This window comes from Cyanistes caeruleus, chromosome 5 (genome assembly GCF_971803275.1).
Source record: "Cyanistes caeruleus chromosome 5, bCyaCae1.hap1.1, whole genome shotgun sequence".
Classification (NCBI taxonomy): Eukaryota; Metazoa; Chordata; class Aves; order Passeriformes; family Paridae; genus Cyanistes; species Cyanistes caeruleus.
In genome coordinates, this window is record NC_141705.1 from 6,723,057 (window position 1) to 6,743,552 (window position 20,496).

The following is a 20,496-nucleotide window of genomic DNA, read 5'->3' on the forward strand; positions in this document are numbered from 1 at the left end:
CTATTGCATCTTCTGTTGTGGAAAAAGAGGAAAACAAGGAGATTTAGGACATTTGAGGTTCATTTCTTCCACCAAAAGATAAAAAAAAATAAAATAAAATACTCCATTGCTTGCTATTGTTCCTCGATGAAAACTTCAGGGAGAAAGAAGTCCCTTACAGACCTACAGTTGCAGTGCAGGCTGCAGCTCTGGGTATGACAGAGCCACAAACTGCAGAGGAAGCTTTTAACCTCACAAAGGTTTCTGTCCCCAAAGTGCTTCCCAAAGGAGCTGTGAGTCAGCTTCTGCTTTATGGAGTTAAATAAAAATCCTGAAGGAGACTGAAAACATTTCATAAAAGCAAAGATGATGATGATGAGATGATGATGATTAATAATAGTAGTACCAATAGTAGCAGTAAAGAATTAAGCAATTACAAGTTATATTCAAGACTCCCAAGTCTCAGTGCTGAATCTATACTCTTTGAGTATAGACCTAATTAATATGATGGAACATGATCATCTCTTTTATAAATCCTGAAATGTTGCTTGTCCTGGATTACCAGCTGGAGTGTATTGTAAGTGAAATGAGTTACGTTTGACATTGGAATGTGATTAGGAGCCCTACACTAAATATCAGCTAAAGTCTGAACCACAAGCTTGTCACAGTACTTTATTACTTTGTTCTTGGACTTCATATACCATATGGTTTTAACACATATTTCCTACTTACCCACCACCAAAGATGTTATTACAAGACATGTTGTGAGTGAGTGCCCTATAAAAGTTAATTTAATAACACTTACTTACTGGTCATTCTAAGTGGCACCTCCAAAGTATCCGAATTGTTAAAAATAGGATACAATGTAGTGAGTAGCTTTATAAGATTTTATTTGGATTGATTTGTTCCCTGGAACATTGCTTTTAGTCTCTACTTTGTATCAATTTTATTGATTCTCACATACTATCCGCTGTATTTTAATTCCCACGCTGGATATGTAAGTAGACTTACAGGGAATATAATTTCCTTTCATAAGAAAACAACAGGTGGGAAGATGGAAAAAAGAAAGAAAGGAAAGCAGTGCCTTTAGAACAATAATTGGTCTGCAGATATTTCACCTTTCACTACCTTTTCAACTAGAAAAAATGGGTAGGAAAACAAACCACAATACTCTGCTATCACAGTGCTCTAGAAACTTTGACTTCCACGTTTTGGTATGTTATCGCCTCCAACTCCTTCCTATTACTACTACGGCTTTGTCAAGCTAATTATCTCAATTTTTAACCACAGCCTTTGACTTGTCACTGTATGATACTGCAGATACACTGCTATTTGTATATATACTAGTTAAATTAGGGCATAAAGATATATGCAACCAAGCTGTAATAAGTGAAATGGAAAATTAAGTCAAAAACTGGTAATTTCTGTAGGCAGTTATAGTAAAGTTGCTAAATAATTAAAATTATAAAAATTCTCAACACAGAAACATTTAGTTGCAGGAATTAATTAAAAGAAAATTGTCATTGTTTACCAAGAAACCTATAATTTGGGTTACTTTGGCATACTTCATAAAGACTATAATTTACATAAACAACTGTGGGAGGCATCTGATTGTCATCAATTCTATAGCCTTATGTTTAGGGCTTTTCTGAAAGTAAAAAGTAAGTATAATTCCAAATTGCTTTTCTGGATCTCTCTCCATGGTAATTGCTGCCACCAATGATCAGTTCAAACTCTGAATATTTTACATGAAAGCATTCACAATTATATTTAGGTGTTACACATATAGAGATTGAGTTCAAGACACTCTCACCCAATTAAACACTGCAGGGGATGTAATTATTTCTCTGTTTACTATCTGAATTCTAGTCAGTCTGAAGTGCTGAAATGTTCATGGTGCCAAATAAGATTACTCAGCAAGTAGAATAATTTAAAATCTTAGGAAAATTTATCTTAGATTTCTATTTTAGATTTAACCTAATTTCAATGTTCTTCATTAAGTATTGAACTTAAATGCTGTCTTAGTCACTGACTCCTTCTAAATTTAGCTTTACATTCATAGAGGGGGGAAAAAATATGATAAAACATGGGATTCAAGGAGTAAAATGTAAGGAGATGCCAGAGGTGTGCCCTAGCTGGAGAAACAAGAATTAGAATCAGAAGATGAGAGAAGGTTGAGAGTTCTATACAAGCAATTTTCTCATAGGTGCAGGGTTTCTTTAGATGTTCAGTGTTACATGGTGTGCAATTTTTGAATCTGTGCATTGACTTTATAGAACTTAAACAAGCTTCTTAGATATAAAGAAATCTCTTAGAGATTTGATTTGCCAGATTCCAACGGAGATGAGGATTAGTGTTTGTAATATAGCCCACCACAAAATATTGCTGTTGGTTTCTTCACTTGTTTTCCGAAATTTTTCTTCACGCTCCTAGAGAATAAAGGAAAAGCATAATTATTACCTTTTGGCATCTCTATGTTTCATGGTAACTAGAAAAGCATCCCCCTTCTACATAGTCATGAACAAAAACATTTTTCCATGTGGACAAAAATGAAGGTTTGTACTTATCTGTATGGTAGATATCTTCACAAATCAAAACTGAGCAGCAGGCATGCTGCATCCTGAAGCAGGAAGGCAAATAGAGCTTCCCTTGTTCACAGAAGATGTAGTGTGCTAAACATGTTCCATTAGTACAGATGTTAATCTGTTTAGGTTTACAGTCACTTCCATTTTTGTCAAGAGCCCTTTTGCAGCCAGATTCCTGGTTTTGGTTAATTAATTGATATATTTCAAGCACAGTATATCTGTATGCATATAGAAAAGTGACTGTGTGTAACTGGTTTGAAGAAGGGCAGCTTTATATCTGTCTTAATGGGGATATATAAATATACACTCAGTCATTTCCTTCCCCACTCAATAAAGTTTGTGCATGCAGGGCAGAGTGGAAACAACAGCTGGCAGCATCACTCACAATGGTACCTGCCACCTGCTCAGCTGCTGTGGCTGAGTTTGACCAAGGAAACTCTACGAGGAAAATCCTGCTTTAAAACACCACCTGCTGCTATAAAATAACACCTGTTGCTACAAGCATGAGTCCACAGTGATTAATTAGTTTCATGTAACCGCTTAAAAGTATTTTGCAAGGTAATGGAGGCTATTTTGGTTAAATATCTATATATTTTTATGATTTAATTAAAAATACTGCTGCAATTGGATAATAAACCTCATAATACTTTATGAATTAATAAGCCTATGTACAATATTTTTAACATTTCCATTAGGGCACATACGTACTCTTTCATAGTCTTGTTCTCTGGTTACGTGATGAATTTGCTCAATTAGATGCTCTAGTCTGACATTAACTTCATTCACTTTGTCTTTGGCTTGAATAGCAGATTCATCCAAAAAATGTTCCCCAACTCTGATATCCAAGTGGATACGCTGCAAACAGAAAAAAATGTCCTCATTACTGTACCTTCTGCTTTTTCAAAATTCCTTAGAATAAAAATGAAACAAATGATAATTTCCTCTTAAGATCATTTCAGGAAAATAGTTTTAATTGCTTATTAAAATCCCTCCTAAAATTAGAATCAGGTGGAAAATTTGAAAGATTTCTTGATTTTATTTTTAAATTAGTTACACAAATATACAATCTTCACAAATGTTAGGGCATTATTTTATGCTAGTATTGATTCAACCACTATTAAAATGTTGCCTTTGTCCAAAATAGTTAAAAAAAAAAAAAGGACTGCTCATTATATTTCACATTTCATCCTAATATTGCATATTTAATAGTACTGTGGGAGGTTTTTTACAAATACAGTTTTAGGTTCCCTCACATAACTGTTTTCTTCACGTTATTTATCCAGGTTGGAAAATGTCCCAATATCCTCTAGGCTGTTGTATGATCTATAGCAAGAATGCCTCAAGCCAGCCAAGCAACAGAACCATAGAAAGAAAAGAATGGAACTTGCAATGTTATGCAACTTATTTTGGCATGAATGAAAAATTCTTCTAAAACTAGTAAGAGACTTCTCCTGGAAGCCAATTAGTACCTAAGGGAAAATTAAAAGGTTTTAGCCAAACAAATAATTTTCAAAACCCTAGAAATTAATATTACCATAATAGAAATTAGATCTGCTCAAAGATCAGCCACATGAAGAGCATTCTCAGCTGTCTAGAAGTCACCTAACTGTATAGGTAGAAATCCATCTTACAACCTTGTGGTCCAGTAATTTCTTTATTTTTGTTTGAAGGAGCTCAGATAACCATCTGGTTCTTATGAAGAATAGTTAAAGATTTGCCATCACTAAAGAATATTTTTCCTTTTGTGATCTTTATTCCTCCAGATATAATTAAAAAGGACAATATTTTCCTTTTTTGATTTCTGTGTTCTCAAACAACATTATTAAATATTTGTGATATTAATGTTCTTCCCTGCATCTCTTGGCTTTTTTCATAAAGGATGGTCAGAACTCTAGATTGTACATGTATCTTGTAAAATAATGTTAATACACCCCATCAATAGCAGATAAAAATCACCTGCACGTCCTCAGAATCACATTCATGGTGCATAGTTAACTGTGACCAACCAAAGCTTAATCCCCCTTACTCTTTCTAGTTGATAAGCTCCACAATTATTTTTTTTTATGATTGGACCTAATTGTTTTTGCAATGTATATGGCTCAGTTTCCATTAATTTCTGTCAATCAGCCTGTGAGAACACCTTGTTATTCCTGTGTAATAATCCTACTCCAGTAGGATTTCTGTGTTATCTACTTGTTTTCAAAGTGCACAGTTAGGATGAGATTTAGCCTACCCTAACACATTTAGAAGATATTTATATTTATCTGGTTATTTAACTATTTTGCTGTGAGCTGAGGAGAAAAAAAGAAACTAAAACCACTCTAGAGAGTTATTATCTCCTGTTTTTGGGAAGCAGCAAATAGATAAAATTTCAAAACAACATTTGTAATTTTTTTTTTTGCTGCAATCCATAGAGCCACGATATCACCTCTGATGGCTTTTCCCCCCCCAAATCTGCATTAAAACCAACTTTGCTGGTAGTAGACAATAACAAGTATGTTGACATATTCTTCATTTGAATATAATTTTAAAAATTAAAATGTTGCATATTCTTTAGGAATCCAATCTATGTTAGTGAATACATGGAATATCTATATGATGAGTGATTGTGTTAGTCAGTCTTAAATATGTCTTTTTGATCCAAATTAGTTGTTCTTATTGATCAGAACCTTTCATATCCAAAGCACAATACAAACATTAAATCTCTCTATCCTTAATCTTGCCACTTGAATGCTGACTTCTTAAATATGAGAACAGTCATTTTATCTCTTCATCTGCATAATTCTATGTTTGCTTTCTTTAATCACTAAAAGTGTTGAATTATCTGCTAGAAGTTAGACCAACTTCTAATCCAGTTTGAAATCTCTGCTGTTGGTAAATGATTTATCCTGGTACAAGAATATTTAGGAAATACACCTACCAGTTTACTTCGTGCAGTCACTGCAAATCTCGTGGAGTTAGACTGGAAACATATTATGTGCTCCCCAGAGAAGTGGGATGTAAACGAAAAGGTCCCTTGTGGCCCATACAGTTTTGACAAGAGTACCTGCAATTTAGATTTATACATTTTGTTAGTAATTTGTTGCTACCAATAAGAAAATCAAAAAACAGTACAGTGAATTGGATTTAAAAATGAATCAGTTAAGTTGATATCATTAAATTTATCCAAATTTCAGAACACATTTAGAGAAAACTAAACAATTGTAGCTCACAGTGAACATTAAAATGCCACAGAATTTTGCAATATACAAATCTAATGCTCTCTAAAACATTCAAAGTTTGAAAACTGAGACCTTGCCTAGACAGGAAAATAAATTGTCCATTGCTGGAAAAGCTCAGGACCTCATGGCAGCTCAGGCAGCTGCTCTGTGTGAGGGCTACGAGCAGCCTCTTGGTGACCTTGACTTTGGGTTTTGTTTATCATCAGCACTCCTTTCTGCTGCTCAAGTACATTCTGTACCATTTTATTTCATTAGTGAATTTTGGGGGGTTTATTTTTAATTAGACTTGTTTTGTCAGTTGTCATTTATTCGTCTTATTGACACTACTTCCCAAATCTGGTAGTAATGCAGAAATTGTCCATACATATAATTATCAAATAGCATCATTTCTTTCTACTTTTATCTTTCAGCATCAAAATGCTGAACTAGCTGGTAGATTAGATTTACTTCTTCCCCAGAAGTGTCTTTTATTTTTAGATAGTGCTGCCTGCCAGTGCCAGAAGTCAAGTCATAAATCCTAAAGAAACATTCATAAGGCATTTTTACCTCACCAGTAGGACTTGTGACAGTCACAAACATTCCCAAACCAGGAGCAGATTCAAGAAAGTCATGTTTATGTATATCCCAGCGTTGTACTTTGTAATTCCCTGAATAAAAAGCATAGATAAATCTGTTAAATAAAACATAGTTTAACATTAAACATCTTCATCACTTTTTCAGGCAAAATACAAATATATATGTGTTTCATGTGTTTATGATTAATATTGCTCAGGGGCACTTCATAACAGAGTGTAATGTAATAAATTTTTACTACACTAGAAAATGTTCTAAAGTACTATAAAAAAGGGTTAATTAACAAGAAAAACTTTCTGATTACTCCTAATTCTCTGGGAAGATTAGCCTCTAGAAGGCACACTGAGACCTCCAAAAGCATAATGTGCTGTACTCCAATTACATTTTATGGATTGTCTTTCACGTATCATATTATTAAAAAAAAAAGAATTCATTTGTATTATTCTTTACAATCCCCTTTAAATCTTACATTTATAGTCTTGTAGATTAATTTAATGTGCTTCTGATATCAGAGGTGAAATGAAACTTTAGTACATCGTGAATTGTCTCTTTTAAGACCAGCATTTATCAAAAAAAGTAACTCTCCCATTCATATGGGGAAAACTGTGTTACAGAAATTCTGATATGAATGAGTACATCAGTCAGAACGTGCAGAAGCACACATGGAAGCAACAGTTCCACAGCTGTAGAATTAAAAAAACATATTTTTCTCTGTTTAGTCAGTAAAGCACTCTGAAAACCTGCATTTCTTTGTGTGATGTATACACACAATATTTGAGGACGTTAAACCTAATCCCTGCTGCAGAGAGTTATTTTCAGAGTGCCCTTTTCTGGTTTTTTACCATATTCATCAATCACAGAAATTGCTGTTACATTTCCAGTTATCTTTGTTATTGCATGGGTTAGATCATCATAAAACATTGACAGGTACCTACCAACTACCAAGGTGTCACTGGGAATATCTTCAATTATGCATTTCTCTTCTCTTTCTCCAATGTGAAAATACAAAGCGAGTGAAAAAGAAATCCAGAAGTTCATAAGAAATCCTATTAATTTGCTTTTCATGTTTATTATATATCCCTGCTGTACTGCTTTTGAAGATAAATAGCTACATACAAATGCCTGTAGTCCTGTGGTTGCTCCTTGTTTGCTGCTTATCAGAGTATTTTTGAGAGAGAAAAAAAACTGTGAGAAAAGGCAGCTGGTGGTTACACATTTATAAATAACTACAGCATGTTCTGGGGAATGAGATAACGTGGAAAAGACACCTTTTAAAATCTTTCTTCTTTCCCAGCATCTAGATTAAAATTTATTTTATACTCTTAGAAGAGCATGAAACTGAAAGGGCCTCTCAGGTGCTCGAGATCAGTTCCCTAGATTATGTAGGCAACTACATTGGCTACCTTTTTCCATAAACTGTTCAATTTTCAACTTAAATGAAATTATTATTTCCCATTTATTCTAGGTGATTATTCCAAAGCTTCACTCCTCTTTTATTAAGCAAATTTTTAATTGCCATCCTAAATCATTGTACAAATATAGGTATCTGTATAAAAAAACCCATAAAATAACTATACATCAAAGAACTATAGAAGAAAAGAACTCAAAAAGAACTTGAATAATCAAATAATCTGTTAAATTAACAAATAATATTAGTGAATATGATATTGCAAGGAAAAATAACAACATTAACACTTTCAGAATAAGATTTTTTTTATACAGGAATGACTATTTTTTAGATACTTCCTAATACATTCTCTGAAGAAAGTAATAGTGTAAATCAAACAGGGATTGAGGTTCTTATTTTTATTCTTTGTAGTCATATTGGCCAATGTGTATGTCTGATGACAAACTCATTTACCACTCAAATGTTCCTTGTCCTGTAAATAGAGATCACTCTGAAATGGTCATTTTCCAGCAGGGAGGACCCACCTGTGGCATCATTTCCAGTCAGGAGGACCCATCTTTCCTCATAAAATTTATGTTATCCCAATTGCACAAGAACACATATTTTTCTTGTAACAAGGAAAAAGGGTGGACAGCCCTTCATCTTCAATATCTGTTACCTAAATAAAAATTTGGGGATGGTAACTCCTACTGGATTACTTCACGTCTGCAAAAGTAGGACTGATTTGTGGTTATTGCCCTTCACTGCACCTGCCATCTATGAAGCTGTCTCAATAAAGGAGTGTCTGTGTAACACTGGCACACTTTGGACCATCCTGGGTTCAGTCCATTTCACAGCATGAAGTATCTTCATGGAAGCTGCAGCACAAGTATTAGTTCACCTCCAAAAATCACCCATCAGCATCCTCATATTAAGAGGCTGTCATACAAGGAGAGCTGGTTCCTTTATTATTACATTATTTCTTTGACTCCATACAGTTAAGTATAAAGGGATAAAAATTGTATCTCATGGCTATCGAATTTTTATAATGTCAGGGGGGATGTTAGGACTCCTTTACTACTTTAGCACTTACCCATTAGAAATAATTTTAGATTATACAGGGTCTCATCATATCATTGGACTTTAGCCTCTCTGACACAGGATATGTTGACTGTCATGCACCTGCATAAATTCTCATGCCATACTCATACCTGCAGGAAACATAGGTATGTCTGAAGATTGTGATCTACTTGACCAGTCATCCTTTTAGCTTTTTCTTAACACTTGTGGCTTGCAAAATTCTGAGTTCCAGTGGTAGAACACAAGATATACAAGGTGACACCAATTGATCCTTCATTCTGCTCAGACCCACTGGAACAGACACATTCTTTCTGTACTTTTGCCTAGCAAATGCTGGCATAGTGGGGCTGCTGGACTTCAAGCAAACAAAAATAATTCAATCTCCAGGTAATCAGGTTGTCATGCAGAATACTGAGAGCTTTCTTTTATCTTAGGCATTCAGAGTTCCTGTAAATTGCCATGGACACAACTTCTGCATACTGCAAAAATCCCACTGAACAAGATCTGGCTAACATCAGAATTGCTGTATCAAGTGTTAGAGTTATGTCTTGAGAGTGTGAAATATTATCATGGAATAGTTTGAGTTACTTTATTATGTTGGATCATTCATGATAGGTCAGATATTATCCATGTACTTCAATTACCTGGGACTGGGAATATAATGAAATGAAGCATTTTATCTTGAATAGCATCAGATACTCTCAGATCATTTGTTTGCACACTTATTTCATTATAGGAATTTAATTTGGTGTTGATTATTTTTGTAGGACCACAGATTAATTCTGCGGGGAGTTTTTGTTGCTATGCCTTACCATTAACCACATCTTCCATTCTGCAAGAATATCTGCCATCAAAACTGATTCTTTCTATAAAATATTCTTTCTATTCTATAAAATATTCTTGAAAATAATTGTCTTTACAAATCCATTTCAAGCTTCTTTCCAAAGTACTTTCTGAGATTAGCTTAACCCAGAAATTAATTTTCCTGTTTCCTTCCCTAAATCTCCTGTATTTAGGACCTCAGCATCTTGGCTGCCAACCATCTGTAACATGACATATAAGGGAAAAGGAAGGAAGAACTTCTCTGTGTTTCTTTCTGGTCCCAAATTTTTTAAGGGAATTCCGAGTTTGCTGAAGCTACAATGTCCTAACAATAGCCATGCAGGGATCATGTACCTCACTAATCCCTTTAATAGATAAATACTATGAGAAATGTGCTCCATCACTGGAATGCGTTTCATTCACTGTATCCACAGTCTTGCCAAGTAATGGCTCCATCCCTGTGGTTTGCAAAGGGAATACCTGGAATTATATTTATGGCTATGCAATACACAGCCACAGGGGCATCCTTAAAGAATATATTTACCAAGGTCTCCTGAAGTTACTGCTTACAAAAAACCCCATATCCAGGTAACTGGCCATATAGGAAACTTCTGCTTTTGAAGGAAGCTGCAGTGAATATTCATGTATGTAAACACCCTAAAATAACAAAGTTTTGTATCACTGACTGGAGATTTCTGAGGTGTGCTGGTCTGTTGCACATTCTCTTTCTACTCTGCGTCCTTATCTTTTCTTCTTCAGTGTCCTTTGGAAAACTTTTGTCTCCAGGAGTCTGAGCAAACTTTGCTCAGATTATATTCTGTAGGACTGAAATCCCAGTTTCAGGTCATGTATGTTATTGAAAATCCAGGTATTCTTTTACTGGGCCTGGATCTTTATTTATTCTGGGCATGTGAAGAAGCAAAACTGTAGTGTTTAGAGAGCTTCCAGAAAAGTACCTCAAAGGATATCTTGTGGATTTTGAGTTTGTTTTTCCTAAGGCATAATTTAGAATTGCATCTGATATCTGACCAAAAACTTTATTGAGCTTAATTTGTCTCTTGACAATCAATTTGAAATAAGCTCCTACCCTCTGAGAATATTTAAATAGATACTACAATATATGCTTATGTTTTCTGATTTGATAGTAAATGTGTAAACATGTAGTAAATAAGTGTAACAGAAAACACAGAATGGTTAAAACTAATATAAGAAGAAGAAAGATAAATATTGATGATTACCTAAATATAGAATAGTGTACTGACACTATTCCCATTATAGAGTGGAAATAGAGGGAGCTTAAAAAATAGGTAGATAACAGGAGTAAGTGAAATAATTTTGAACAACAGACAAGAGTGGGAATCTAAAGAATGAGAGAAGAGCAGAAACTTCTACACTTAGTTCTAACAGCTGTGTATTTATCAGTATTTGCAGGACCAGTGAAGTCTAGTCTGATAAAGTTTCAGATTTATTTGTGTCTTTGCAAGATATCTTCCTTGGAAAAAAAATACAGAGAAATGTTAAATGTTTCAGGCCTATGGGGAATACAGTGTGCTCCTTTAAGGACAAGAGAAATTATCTTGTATGTGGTATATTCCAGAACAAAACTACTCAAATCAACTCCCCTGTTCAATATCTGTGCTGTATATTTAAAACTGCAGTATGCTATAAAAGTTTTGTGAGCTGGCTTTAAATTTATTCTATTGAATAAGTATTATTCCAAAATTCTTTTCCTAGCTGGTAGCCACATTTTTTCATAAGCCATATGTTACATACATTTTATAAGTTATTTGAGCATTAAAACTTGCAGTCAGGAACAGTTTCTGACGTGTTTTGTTAGAGTTGTGCATACCTTAATTTTAGGTAATATATACACAAATAGCAGCAAACACATATAAAGAAACGTGGACACATTTACTGCATATATAAGGTTAATGATATAATTTATGTTATGGCCAACAGAGTTAAATTTGAGATTAAAGTTGTCTCATGAGGGACACACACCAACAGTCAGTTTTTGAATCTCAGCTAACACTCTTAATTCACCTTAAATGTTTCCTACTACTATTCACACTTCTGATTTTTTTTTCTAGTAATTTTGTTGGCTGAGTGTTCTCATGGCAGTTATTCTTCTCACTTTTGAGAAAGAAAAAAACATTTTCATACATCCAAAAGTCTCAAGACAAGTTTACTCAGTTCCATTATTGTCTTAACCACACTGCAAACATCTGGTCACTCTGACCAGTAAATAGTTTCTGAAGAAATGTACATTAAGCAAGGTTAGAAAGACAACAAAATTGCCAATAAATTATAAAAAACATAATTTAGAGGAAAAAAACTATTTTCTAGATATAAATAGCTGTAGATAAACAAATTACAATATTTAAGGAGGTTATTAGTTTAGATTCTGTGATTGAAAGATTTTTACTGTGAAGTAAAAATGTGAAGTACAATCCTTAGAAATGTCTTTTTTTCTGCCACTAGAGGGTACTCCAAGAACTTACAGTGTATTTGGAGGAAGGGTTTATTTGGGGGTTTTTGGTCTGTAATTTATCCAGTACTGTTGGCATTCTAAACCTTAGAAATTTAACCCCCCAAAATCTTGATATTAAATAAAAACTTTCAAAACCACTCTAATACAGCTTTTCAGCAAAATAGTGCAGCGTATCCAAATTATAAAGAACATTGATTGACTTGTAGTTTAGATTTAATTTTATCCTACTTTTAAATTATCTTAATTATCATCTTTCCTTTATTTCAGACACAATTTTCTGGTTCACATCCTGTTTCTTCATCCAGGTTGGGACAAGGCATTCCATTATTGGCAGGCTGAAGAAGTACGAAACGAGTTCTGATCTTGGTCCCTGTTTCTCTGCAAACCCCTCTGCAGAGGCCCCAGGAAGACCATTGTGAAACCTCACAGTCCAGGGGTGTTTCTGCAATACACACAGCAAAGAGGTAACTTTACATCAAGATGTACTTAAGTCAAATACACAGTTGGAAAAGCATTAAGGAATCATCATCAAACAGCATCCTTTCTTATACAAAGTACGTGTGATATTAATGAAATCAGCATGTTGTCTCATAAATTTAAAAAAATGTCTGGTTTCAGGTCCTAAACTTATCGGTATTGTTATTGCAGTCTAGAGCCTATCTAAGGTACTATATCAGGACTGAAGCATATTATGTCTTGAATGAAAATAAAGAATTCTTTAAATAAAACTATGCTTAAAATTACTGTACTCAAAAGATTGAATTAAAAAATGTTTACTGTCAACTTTTATAACTAATTTTCCTTTGCATGGCTTACTAAAATAATGGGATTAAAACTTTTCTCTGGTTTATTTTGGTATATTTGTATTTCTTTGCAGGCAGCTATTGTTCCTAGAGTTGTTCATATCAAATTCCATTTTATTTTTGTTCTATTTACTTCAGACATAAAATCCCATTTTTTATCCTTAAATCATGCTATTTTTTTGGTGTGTACACTTTGCCAATAAGGATATTCTGTCACTAGAAGTTTTCTAATGCTGGAAGGATTTTCAATATAGTTTTAATTTGGTGCAAGAAAAGAAGTTAGAAATTTGGAAGTACTATCCATAAATGTATGCTTCTATCTAAAATAAAAATCATAAAAAATATGTGAATATTTCTTAGCAGGTTAAATTAAAATACTAGTTGTCATAGGAAGTTGCATCAAAACTGCCTGTTACAGCATTTGTGGGTAAAACAGTTGTGCCCAAGCCCATCTTTAAATGCCACACTCCATGTGTGACTCCTGGTATAAATTTCTGGTATTACAGTGAACTCACCACTTCTGTTCTCGTCACTTACTCCTGTGTTTCTAGAGGGAATGAGGGATACTGCTTGACCTCTGATAATTAAATCTTCCCTTTTGATTCTGAAGTAAGTTTTTAAACAGACTGATTTAATGGTTCATATACAATAAAGTGGGAATTTGTGATTAAAAATGGGTTTTGAAATACCATACTTTAAATGCAGTTTTAAATTTATATCATGAACAGGGCCAAATGTTCCTTTCAAATCTTATGAAAAAGGCAAATATCTGTAAATGAGATGTGTACACTCACTTTGAATATGTCTTGTTTACTAATAGAAATACATGAATCCACTTTAAATTGATAAATACATTTATTAAATTATAAATAACACATTAACTGTGTAGAGAATGAGCTGTATTTTAGTGGTTGTAAGGTGACCAGCACAGTGCAAGAGACATGCAATCTCCAGACATTCTGGAGAAGTTCCTGGAATATGGCAACTCTTTTAGGAGTACATTGCTCCCTTGGAGCAAATATTGTGTTAATTCTATATTTGTTAATTCCAAGTTTTTAAAATCATCCTTATGATTGGCTTGAGTCAGTAGTTTGCATGTCTTCCTACCTACTCAAGATTATTAGCTAATATTTTTGAGAAAATGAAAATGGGAATTTTAATTTTGTTATCAGGATTTATGTTTCTATTGGAAATACATCCAAATCAGTTGAATTATATAAACTTTTATTGCACATAGCTGCCAAACTCTGATCCAGAATGAGACAACAATAATGGTTCTTGGCTTCATTGTCATGTAAAACCTTAAGGATGAATATTCACTTCAAAGTTGCAAAGAACTTGGGAATGCTGATTGAGTGCCATTTGTTTCTTATAAAATTCACTGAGCTACACTGACACAAAGGATTGGTTAGCTCTTACTGTGGATATAGCCCAGTCCTTTGAACCACAGCTGAAATATGCAATCCCTCACTTATTCTTTCAGGAATTCTCTTTTATGTTGACTGGCTTGTTTTATTTCCCATTTGTGAGCCAACAACTACTCCTATGCAGACAGGAGAATATTCTGCCTGATCACCTGTTTCATCCACATCACCTGCCAGATTTCCACATGCTTCGGAGTGAATGGAAATACCAGAACTGAGAACATCTATTAATCACTTACCTGAGACAGTGTCTATTATTTCATTGCTTTTAGCTGGAAGATTAATAAAAGGTGCAGAAAGACCTGGCTGGCTTTTCTTTATTTTCACCATTGTTACTTGAGCAATAGGTGGCAAAATTTTGAGTTTGGGATAATAAAATGAGTTTGCTGGGTGACTTGGAGAGGAACAAGTGATCTGTGAAATAAAAAGAGGAATATTAAAAGAATAAGAAGGTAGCTGTAAAATCATGTTTATAAATCACGCTAATACTTTTTGACAAATAGTTTACATACAGCCAGTTTCTATGAACCTCATAACTATGCTGGTCATCCCAGAACTTTTAATGCAGGATATTTGACTGGATACAAGAGTGTGGTAGGAGGTCCTGCCAACACAGTAATGTATGAAATTATTTGATAGAAAGAACTGGATGTTATTAAAAGAATACATACTATTAAACAATAATATTAGGTACGCAATAGGAGCTGTCATATGAATATGAGAGGCCAAATGCTTCTCTCTTCCTTTCCTCATTACTCATCAGCACAGCATTTGTTGCTAGAAAAACTCACCTTTAAGAAAGGATTAAGTGAACACTTACAGTATTCAAAACACTTGAATCAAAATCCTTCATTTGCCACCACTCTAAAATGGCAAAGGCAAAGTATGAGGCATAGAGAGGATGAAACGAGCAAAAGAGATTAAAAGCAGTGTCACCACAGTGAAGTTCTCTGCTTTCCTTCAGGTCCTTTCTCTCAAATGTAACACTTTCAGGTTTCAGCAGTGCTTTCAACTGAAAACTCCTCACAGCAGTATTGACTACTAAGAATTATCATGGCTAGATTCACGTTTGGTGGTGTCAGGACTTTTGTGAGTATTTCCATTTTCCTGGCACTTTAAGGACTGTTAAATATCATCTTAAATTTTTTCCAGCTTTTCCAGAAAATGTAGAGACAAATTCTCATGAATAATTTACATTTACCTAATAAATTTCAAAGATACAGAAGATAAACTAAAGCAGTAGGTTTATCAGCTGTCAGCACTCTTAAATAGTTAAATCAGTTTCATAATTTTAGAATAATTATCTTTTAAAGGGAAGACTCAAAACATATCAGTATGAAGTGCTAAATGCTAAACTATGTCTATGCACCTACCTCTGTAACTGTGTCCTGTGGAATAGTGGCAAAGTTTGGAGAGGAAAATGTGAATCCACTGTCAGTTCCAGCATCATATGGAAATAGATCTACTGAGACTTCATCCATCCAGTGGTCTCCTTCACAGAGATTTAGGCTGTCAATACCCACAAACCAGTCAGGGCTTGGAACAATTCGTACAACAAATGAAACCTAATGAAACAAAATGATCCATCAGGATTGCATCACCTGCTTTGGAATGCTTCAGTCCTGCTTTTAGTGATTTTCACTCAAAGTTCTTGAAAAAATGCCATTTTGCTCTTCTACTTTATAGAAGCTGTACAGTGCTCCCTGCAACGTGACACGCTTTTTAGTGACTCTTTTTCATTATATTGTTCCTACAAGTGGGAACTCAAATATTTAATTTTGGTTGCTGGTAACATAAAATAAACTTTCTAAATGAATATGTACATTTACTTACTAAGGGATGTCTTGGATGCGCTTCTAATTCAGTAGAGGTTTGTCCTGTACCACTGGAAATTGCAGGAGCAGAGAAGATTCCATGTACACTCTGAATTTTCTCTCCAGCTTCTTCTATTTCTTTCATTAATGCCCAGGCTTCACCCTTTTCAGCAAAATCACGTACACCATTGCTGGCATATTCATTTTTTTTCCACATGCTGTAGTCAGAACTATGAGTAACACCTATTTGAGTGAATACATGGCATGATATAAAAGTTTGATTTAGAATGTCCCTATTTCTTCATTTTCTCTGTTTTATTTCTGAGGTTAAAAAAAAAGTGTATAAAATTGAGTGAACACTAAAACATTTGGCGTATCGCTGCTTCTTTCAGCTGCAGCCAATTGAAAACACAAGTAAATTGAAAACAGTCATAGATTTTTGAAGACATTGTGGATACTTCAATATCTGCATTTCATTCTTAATAAGTTTGGTGCGCTTTTTTCCCCCCCTTTTTCATTGCTTATCTTACATAACTATAAATGAAAAAAAGACCACAGAGGTCAAGAGGTTTATCTGCTCTTGAACTGTTCATACTTCACTTACCTAGCAAGGATGACCACTGTGCTGGGGGCCTGTAGAGTGGATACTGCTTAGGGAAAGCAATTTGACTCCATTTCCCTGTGAAGATTATCCTGTACTTTGCAAGTTCCTCTGCTGTGCAAAGAGCATCCTCCCCCACAGGCAGGCTGCTGGCATAACCCAGCATTGTTACAAGTACTGTCCAGAGAACTTTACAGGAGCAGTAGACAAACATCAAATTTTCCATTCCCTTCCACACAAAAAGAAAGAAAAAAAAGTGTTAGCCATATTAGTCACTTAAAACTCAAAAGTTACAACAGTTACCTAATAAAATGTAATGTGGCATAAGTTATAACCAAAGAGAAAGCAGATATCTGAAACACTAAAATTTGCTATGCTTCTGAAAAACATTTCTATAATGCTTTCAGATTTGTTATTTCCATGCTATATACTACAAACCTGTAACTTTACCTGGCACAAGTGTTTCTAATGAAAATGAAAATAAAAATATCTTATCCTTGTTCATAGTACTACCTCAGAGAAAAATCTGTTTCTGATTTTCTTTTGAAATCTGATTAGAGTCACATCTTGATTTAATTAGAGTAGCAACTGTTTCTGTGGAAAACATTAGTGGTATATTTATTCTTCTAAAGATTAAATTGCAGGTTACTTTGCCAAAAGAAATGATTTATTTTAAATTTATGTTCTACAAAGGCTGTTTTATAGCATAACATTTAAAGTCAAATAGATTTCATATTTATATAAATTACTTTGCTGTCATAATATGAATTAAAAACACTGTAATTCATTGAGATTGTTTAAACTACACAGTTTTTAAAAATCAGTATTTTTTTAAAGTTACTGTCATAGGTTGTGCAAATTTTGTTTTTAAACTAACATGGTAATTGCATCAGACTGTTAAACCAACTGTTTAAAATAACAGCCTTAAAAACTGATTTTTAAATGTTTTTGTCCTTTGAGAAAACTATACAAACTTAAGTAAATCACTAGTAATATATTAGTTTGCAAAAATAGCTATGAATACTCACTAAATATTCCTCTGGAGCACTGGTAGGGGGAGAGCACCTGCTTTTGCTGGCAGCTGAGTTGGTCTGCAAGAGAAGACAGTAGGAGTCTTGCTATTTATGCCTGAAGAGGGTCCCTTTGGTCCAACAATTATTGCAATCTTTAGACTTTCCAGGTTTGCAAAAATCATGCCATCTTCTTGTTTGCAATCCCTCTGGATAGACTAGCAGAGGTTTCCTGTCTGTCAGCTGGTTCAGATTCCTTATCAGAAGACTGAGATGCCGAAAAGACAAAATGCTTTTTAAAAATACCTTGGATTCTTAGTAACAGTTTGAGTTTTCTGGTGCCTTTACAGTTCTCTGCTCTTATTAATGCCTCCAAGCTATACAAATGAACTGATTCCAACACTGAAATAGTTCTAGTGAATACTCTTTAAATGAGAAACATGTTTTCTTGTAAGTTTTATTGTCTGACAGATGCTCCTTCCAAACATTTACAGAGAGCTTGCTCACTCTCACACACCATATGTATGTGTTCAAATAAAAGGGGTGAGGCAGCTAAAAATGTCAAGAGGAAAAAAAAAAGTTGCATTTCATAATTGCACATACTCACACAGACTGTGTCTCCTGCAAATATGAATTAATTTAAAGTAGTACAGTGTATATTTTTGTGCATACAGTACTGTATGCTGGATGATGAAAGGGCTCTGTAACATTGTGGTTTCTTTGGAAAGAGTGGTTTTGGGAAGCTCAGAGATTTTTCTTAGCTGTCTTCAGAGTAAAAAACCCCAAATAAAAATCTCATTATTACAGTTAAATCGTACATCCTCTATGGCATAGTACATATAGCTACATCACTAAAAACATTTAAACTGTTGAAAAAAATAAGCATTATAGAGTGACCCAATTAAAAAATAATGTTTAATCTTTATTTTAATTTGTTTTCCCCACCACCTTTCAAATAAGGGAAAACAAAGGGCATTGTGCCAAACCTGTAAGGTTAACAAATTCTATTGTGGCTAATCAGCAATTCCAAATTTTACAGTGAACCATGAAAATAATATTTCATAGAGTTTTCTTTAGAAATTGTGAGGAATGTCACTTAAGTACTTCCCCAGATCTCTAACATGATGGTGCAGCATATGGGAAAAGACCCAAATAAACCCAGTTATTTTCCAGATGCAGTTCCCAGGGCATCACAGGTTAAGCACACACCACACAGCTTTACTGACACGCTGTTGTCCACCAAACAACATGTCTGAGCTTTGTGGCACTTTAACTGGAAACTTCCCTCCCACCCCGTGGTAACTCCAAGCCAGGAGGTGAATAAACTGGGATGTCTGGATGGAATTTTCATCAATTATTCTGCTGACAAAATGGAATCTATTGCAAGTTTCAACACTGACTGCTACAGCACCTATAGCCACAATTCTTCTCTAGCTGGGTAGATGTGGGAATCCTGTAGCAGGTTAAGGCATGTAGGTGTGGACATGCCCTTTGTTTCCAAGGTCTCTTCCTCCATCCTATGTTAATGGTATGTTCTCCATAATTGATTTCTCTTCCAGGAGCCAGACTCCATGAAGAAGAAGAGCAAAAAGCCTTCATGGGTACTTTTATACAAGTTTTTAAGTGTTTGTTGAAGGATGATACTTGAATTGCATCCAGCTCACTCCCTCCTACCCACAGAATTCTAGATCCACAGGTTTCTTAGAGATTTTAATTTAATGACATCCAGCCCATGCAGCCCACTAGAACTGCAAAAAGGTCCCACAATTTTAAAAGTATATTTCTAATTGTATTCGTAAAACTACTTAAGGCTTGCATATTTATTATTAAATAGCCTTAAACTTCTGTAGGTTTTGTTTTCTGTAATCACAGGTACTGAGCCAGTGAACTTCACGTACTGAAACCTACTGTGGCACTGCCAGGACAACATGTAAAATGAGAGCAATGCAACTAGCTCTGGATCTGGCACAGGAATATTTAATTTATCAGAATAGCCTTTTCCTTTCAAAGATAAATTACTGGGAAGAGGCACATCACCAGACTAGATTATTCTGGTTCCATGACTATGTGTTATGAATGTACCCAGGAATGGGACAATACATGCAGGCTGCATAACTTGGCACTGGACCTTTCCCTGTTTACAATGAAGGTTTTACCATGAGAGACTTCTCATGATTAAATTCTTCAGAACCTAGAGCCTCATTCTTATCTTTGTTGAATTCATAATGAAATCATTGGGCAAAATACTGTAAATTTATTTAATTATCTTGTCTCCCTACACCCTGCCCCCTAAGGCTGAGTGAAGAGAGATTAAAAAAAAGGAAAACAACCATGCAGAGTAATGTTGTCAGAAAATCCTAACTTGAAGACTCACTGTCTTATTTCTTTAAATAGAAACTGTGCTAAGAATAATTAGTCTCTGCCATTGTGAAGGACATCAAAACACTAAATATGTCTCGTAGATAGGAAGGAAAAAAAGAACAGAAAAGAAGCAAATTTCCACTCAATGGATTACCTTCATGGCTGGGAACCACAGATGCCAAATTTCTGTGGGCCAACAGTAGGAGAAAAAAAATGCTGTGGGATCAAAATCTATGCTTGCATTCCTTCTTCAGTTTTTATGTCCCATTAGGAAGCTGCTGAGAACTCATGGAAAACTGGAAAAAAAGAGTTTCCCTTTAGAAACAAATTTGCTTATGATATAAA

The 20,496-nt window shown here is 34.5% G+C and overlaps 2 protein-coding genes across 2 annotated transcripts; both read right to left on the reverse strand.

Moving 5' to 3' along the window:
* Positions 1–852: 852 nt before the first annotated feature.
* Positions 853–7,542, reverse strand: LOC111928288 (transmembrane emp24 domain-containing protein 11-like). Its single transcript, XM_023925681.2, has 5 exons — positions 7,294–7,542; positions 6,332–6,432; positions 5,485–5,610; positions 3,273–3,419; positions 853–2,408 (listed from the first exon to the last, which is right to left on the reverse strand). The coding sequence occupies exons 1-5, from the start codon at positions 7,421–7,423 to the stop codon at positions 2,259–2,261; spliced, it is 654 nt and encodes a 217-aa protein (XP_023781449.1). The 5' UTR covers positions 7,424–7,542; the 3' UTR covers positions 853–2,258.
* A 3,547-nt stretch (positions 7,543–11,089) lies between these two features.
* SPON2 (spondin 2) lies at positions 11,090–18,320 on the reverse strand. Its single transcript, XM_023925679.2, has 6 exons — positions 17,809–18,320; positions 16,784–17,009; positions 16,199–16,422; positions 15,739–15,930; positions 14,605–14,779; positions 11,090–12,580 (listed from the first exon to the last, which is right to left on the reverse strand). Exons 2-6 carry the CDS (start codon positions 17,004–17,006, stop codon positions 12,402–12,404), a joined length of 993 nt encoding a protein of 330 aa, XP_023781447.2. The 5' UTR covers positions 17,007–17,009; positions 17,809–18,320; the 3' UTR covers positions 11,090–12,401.
* Between the last annotated feature and the right edge of the window lie 2,176 nt (positions 18,321–20,496).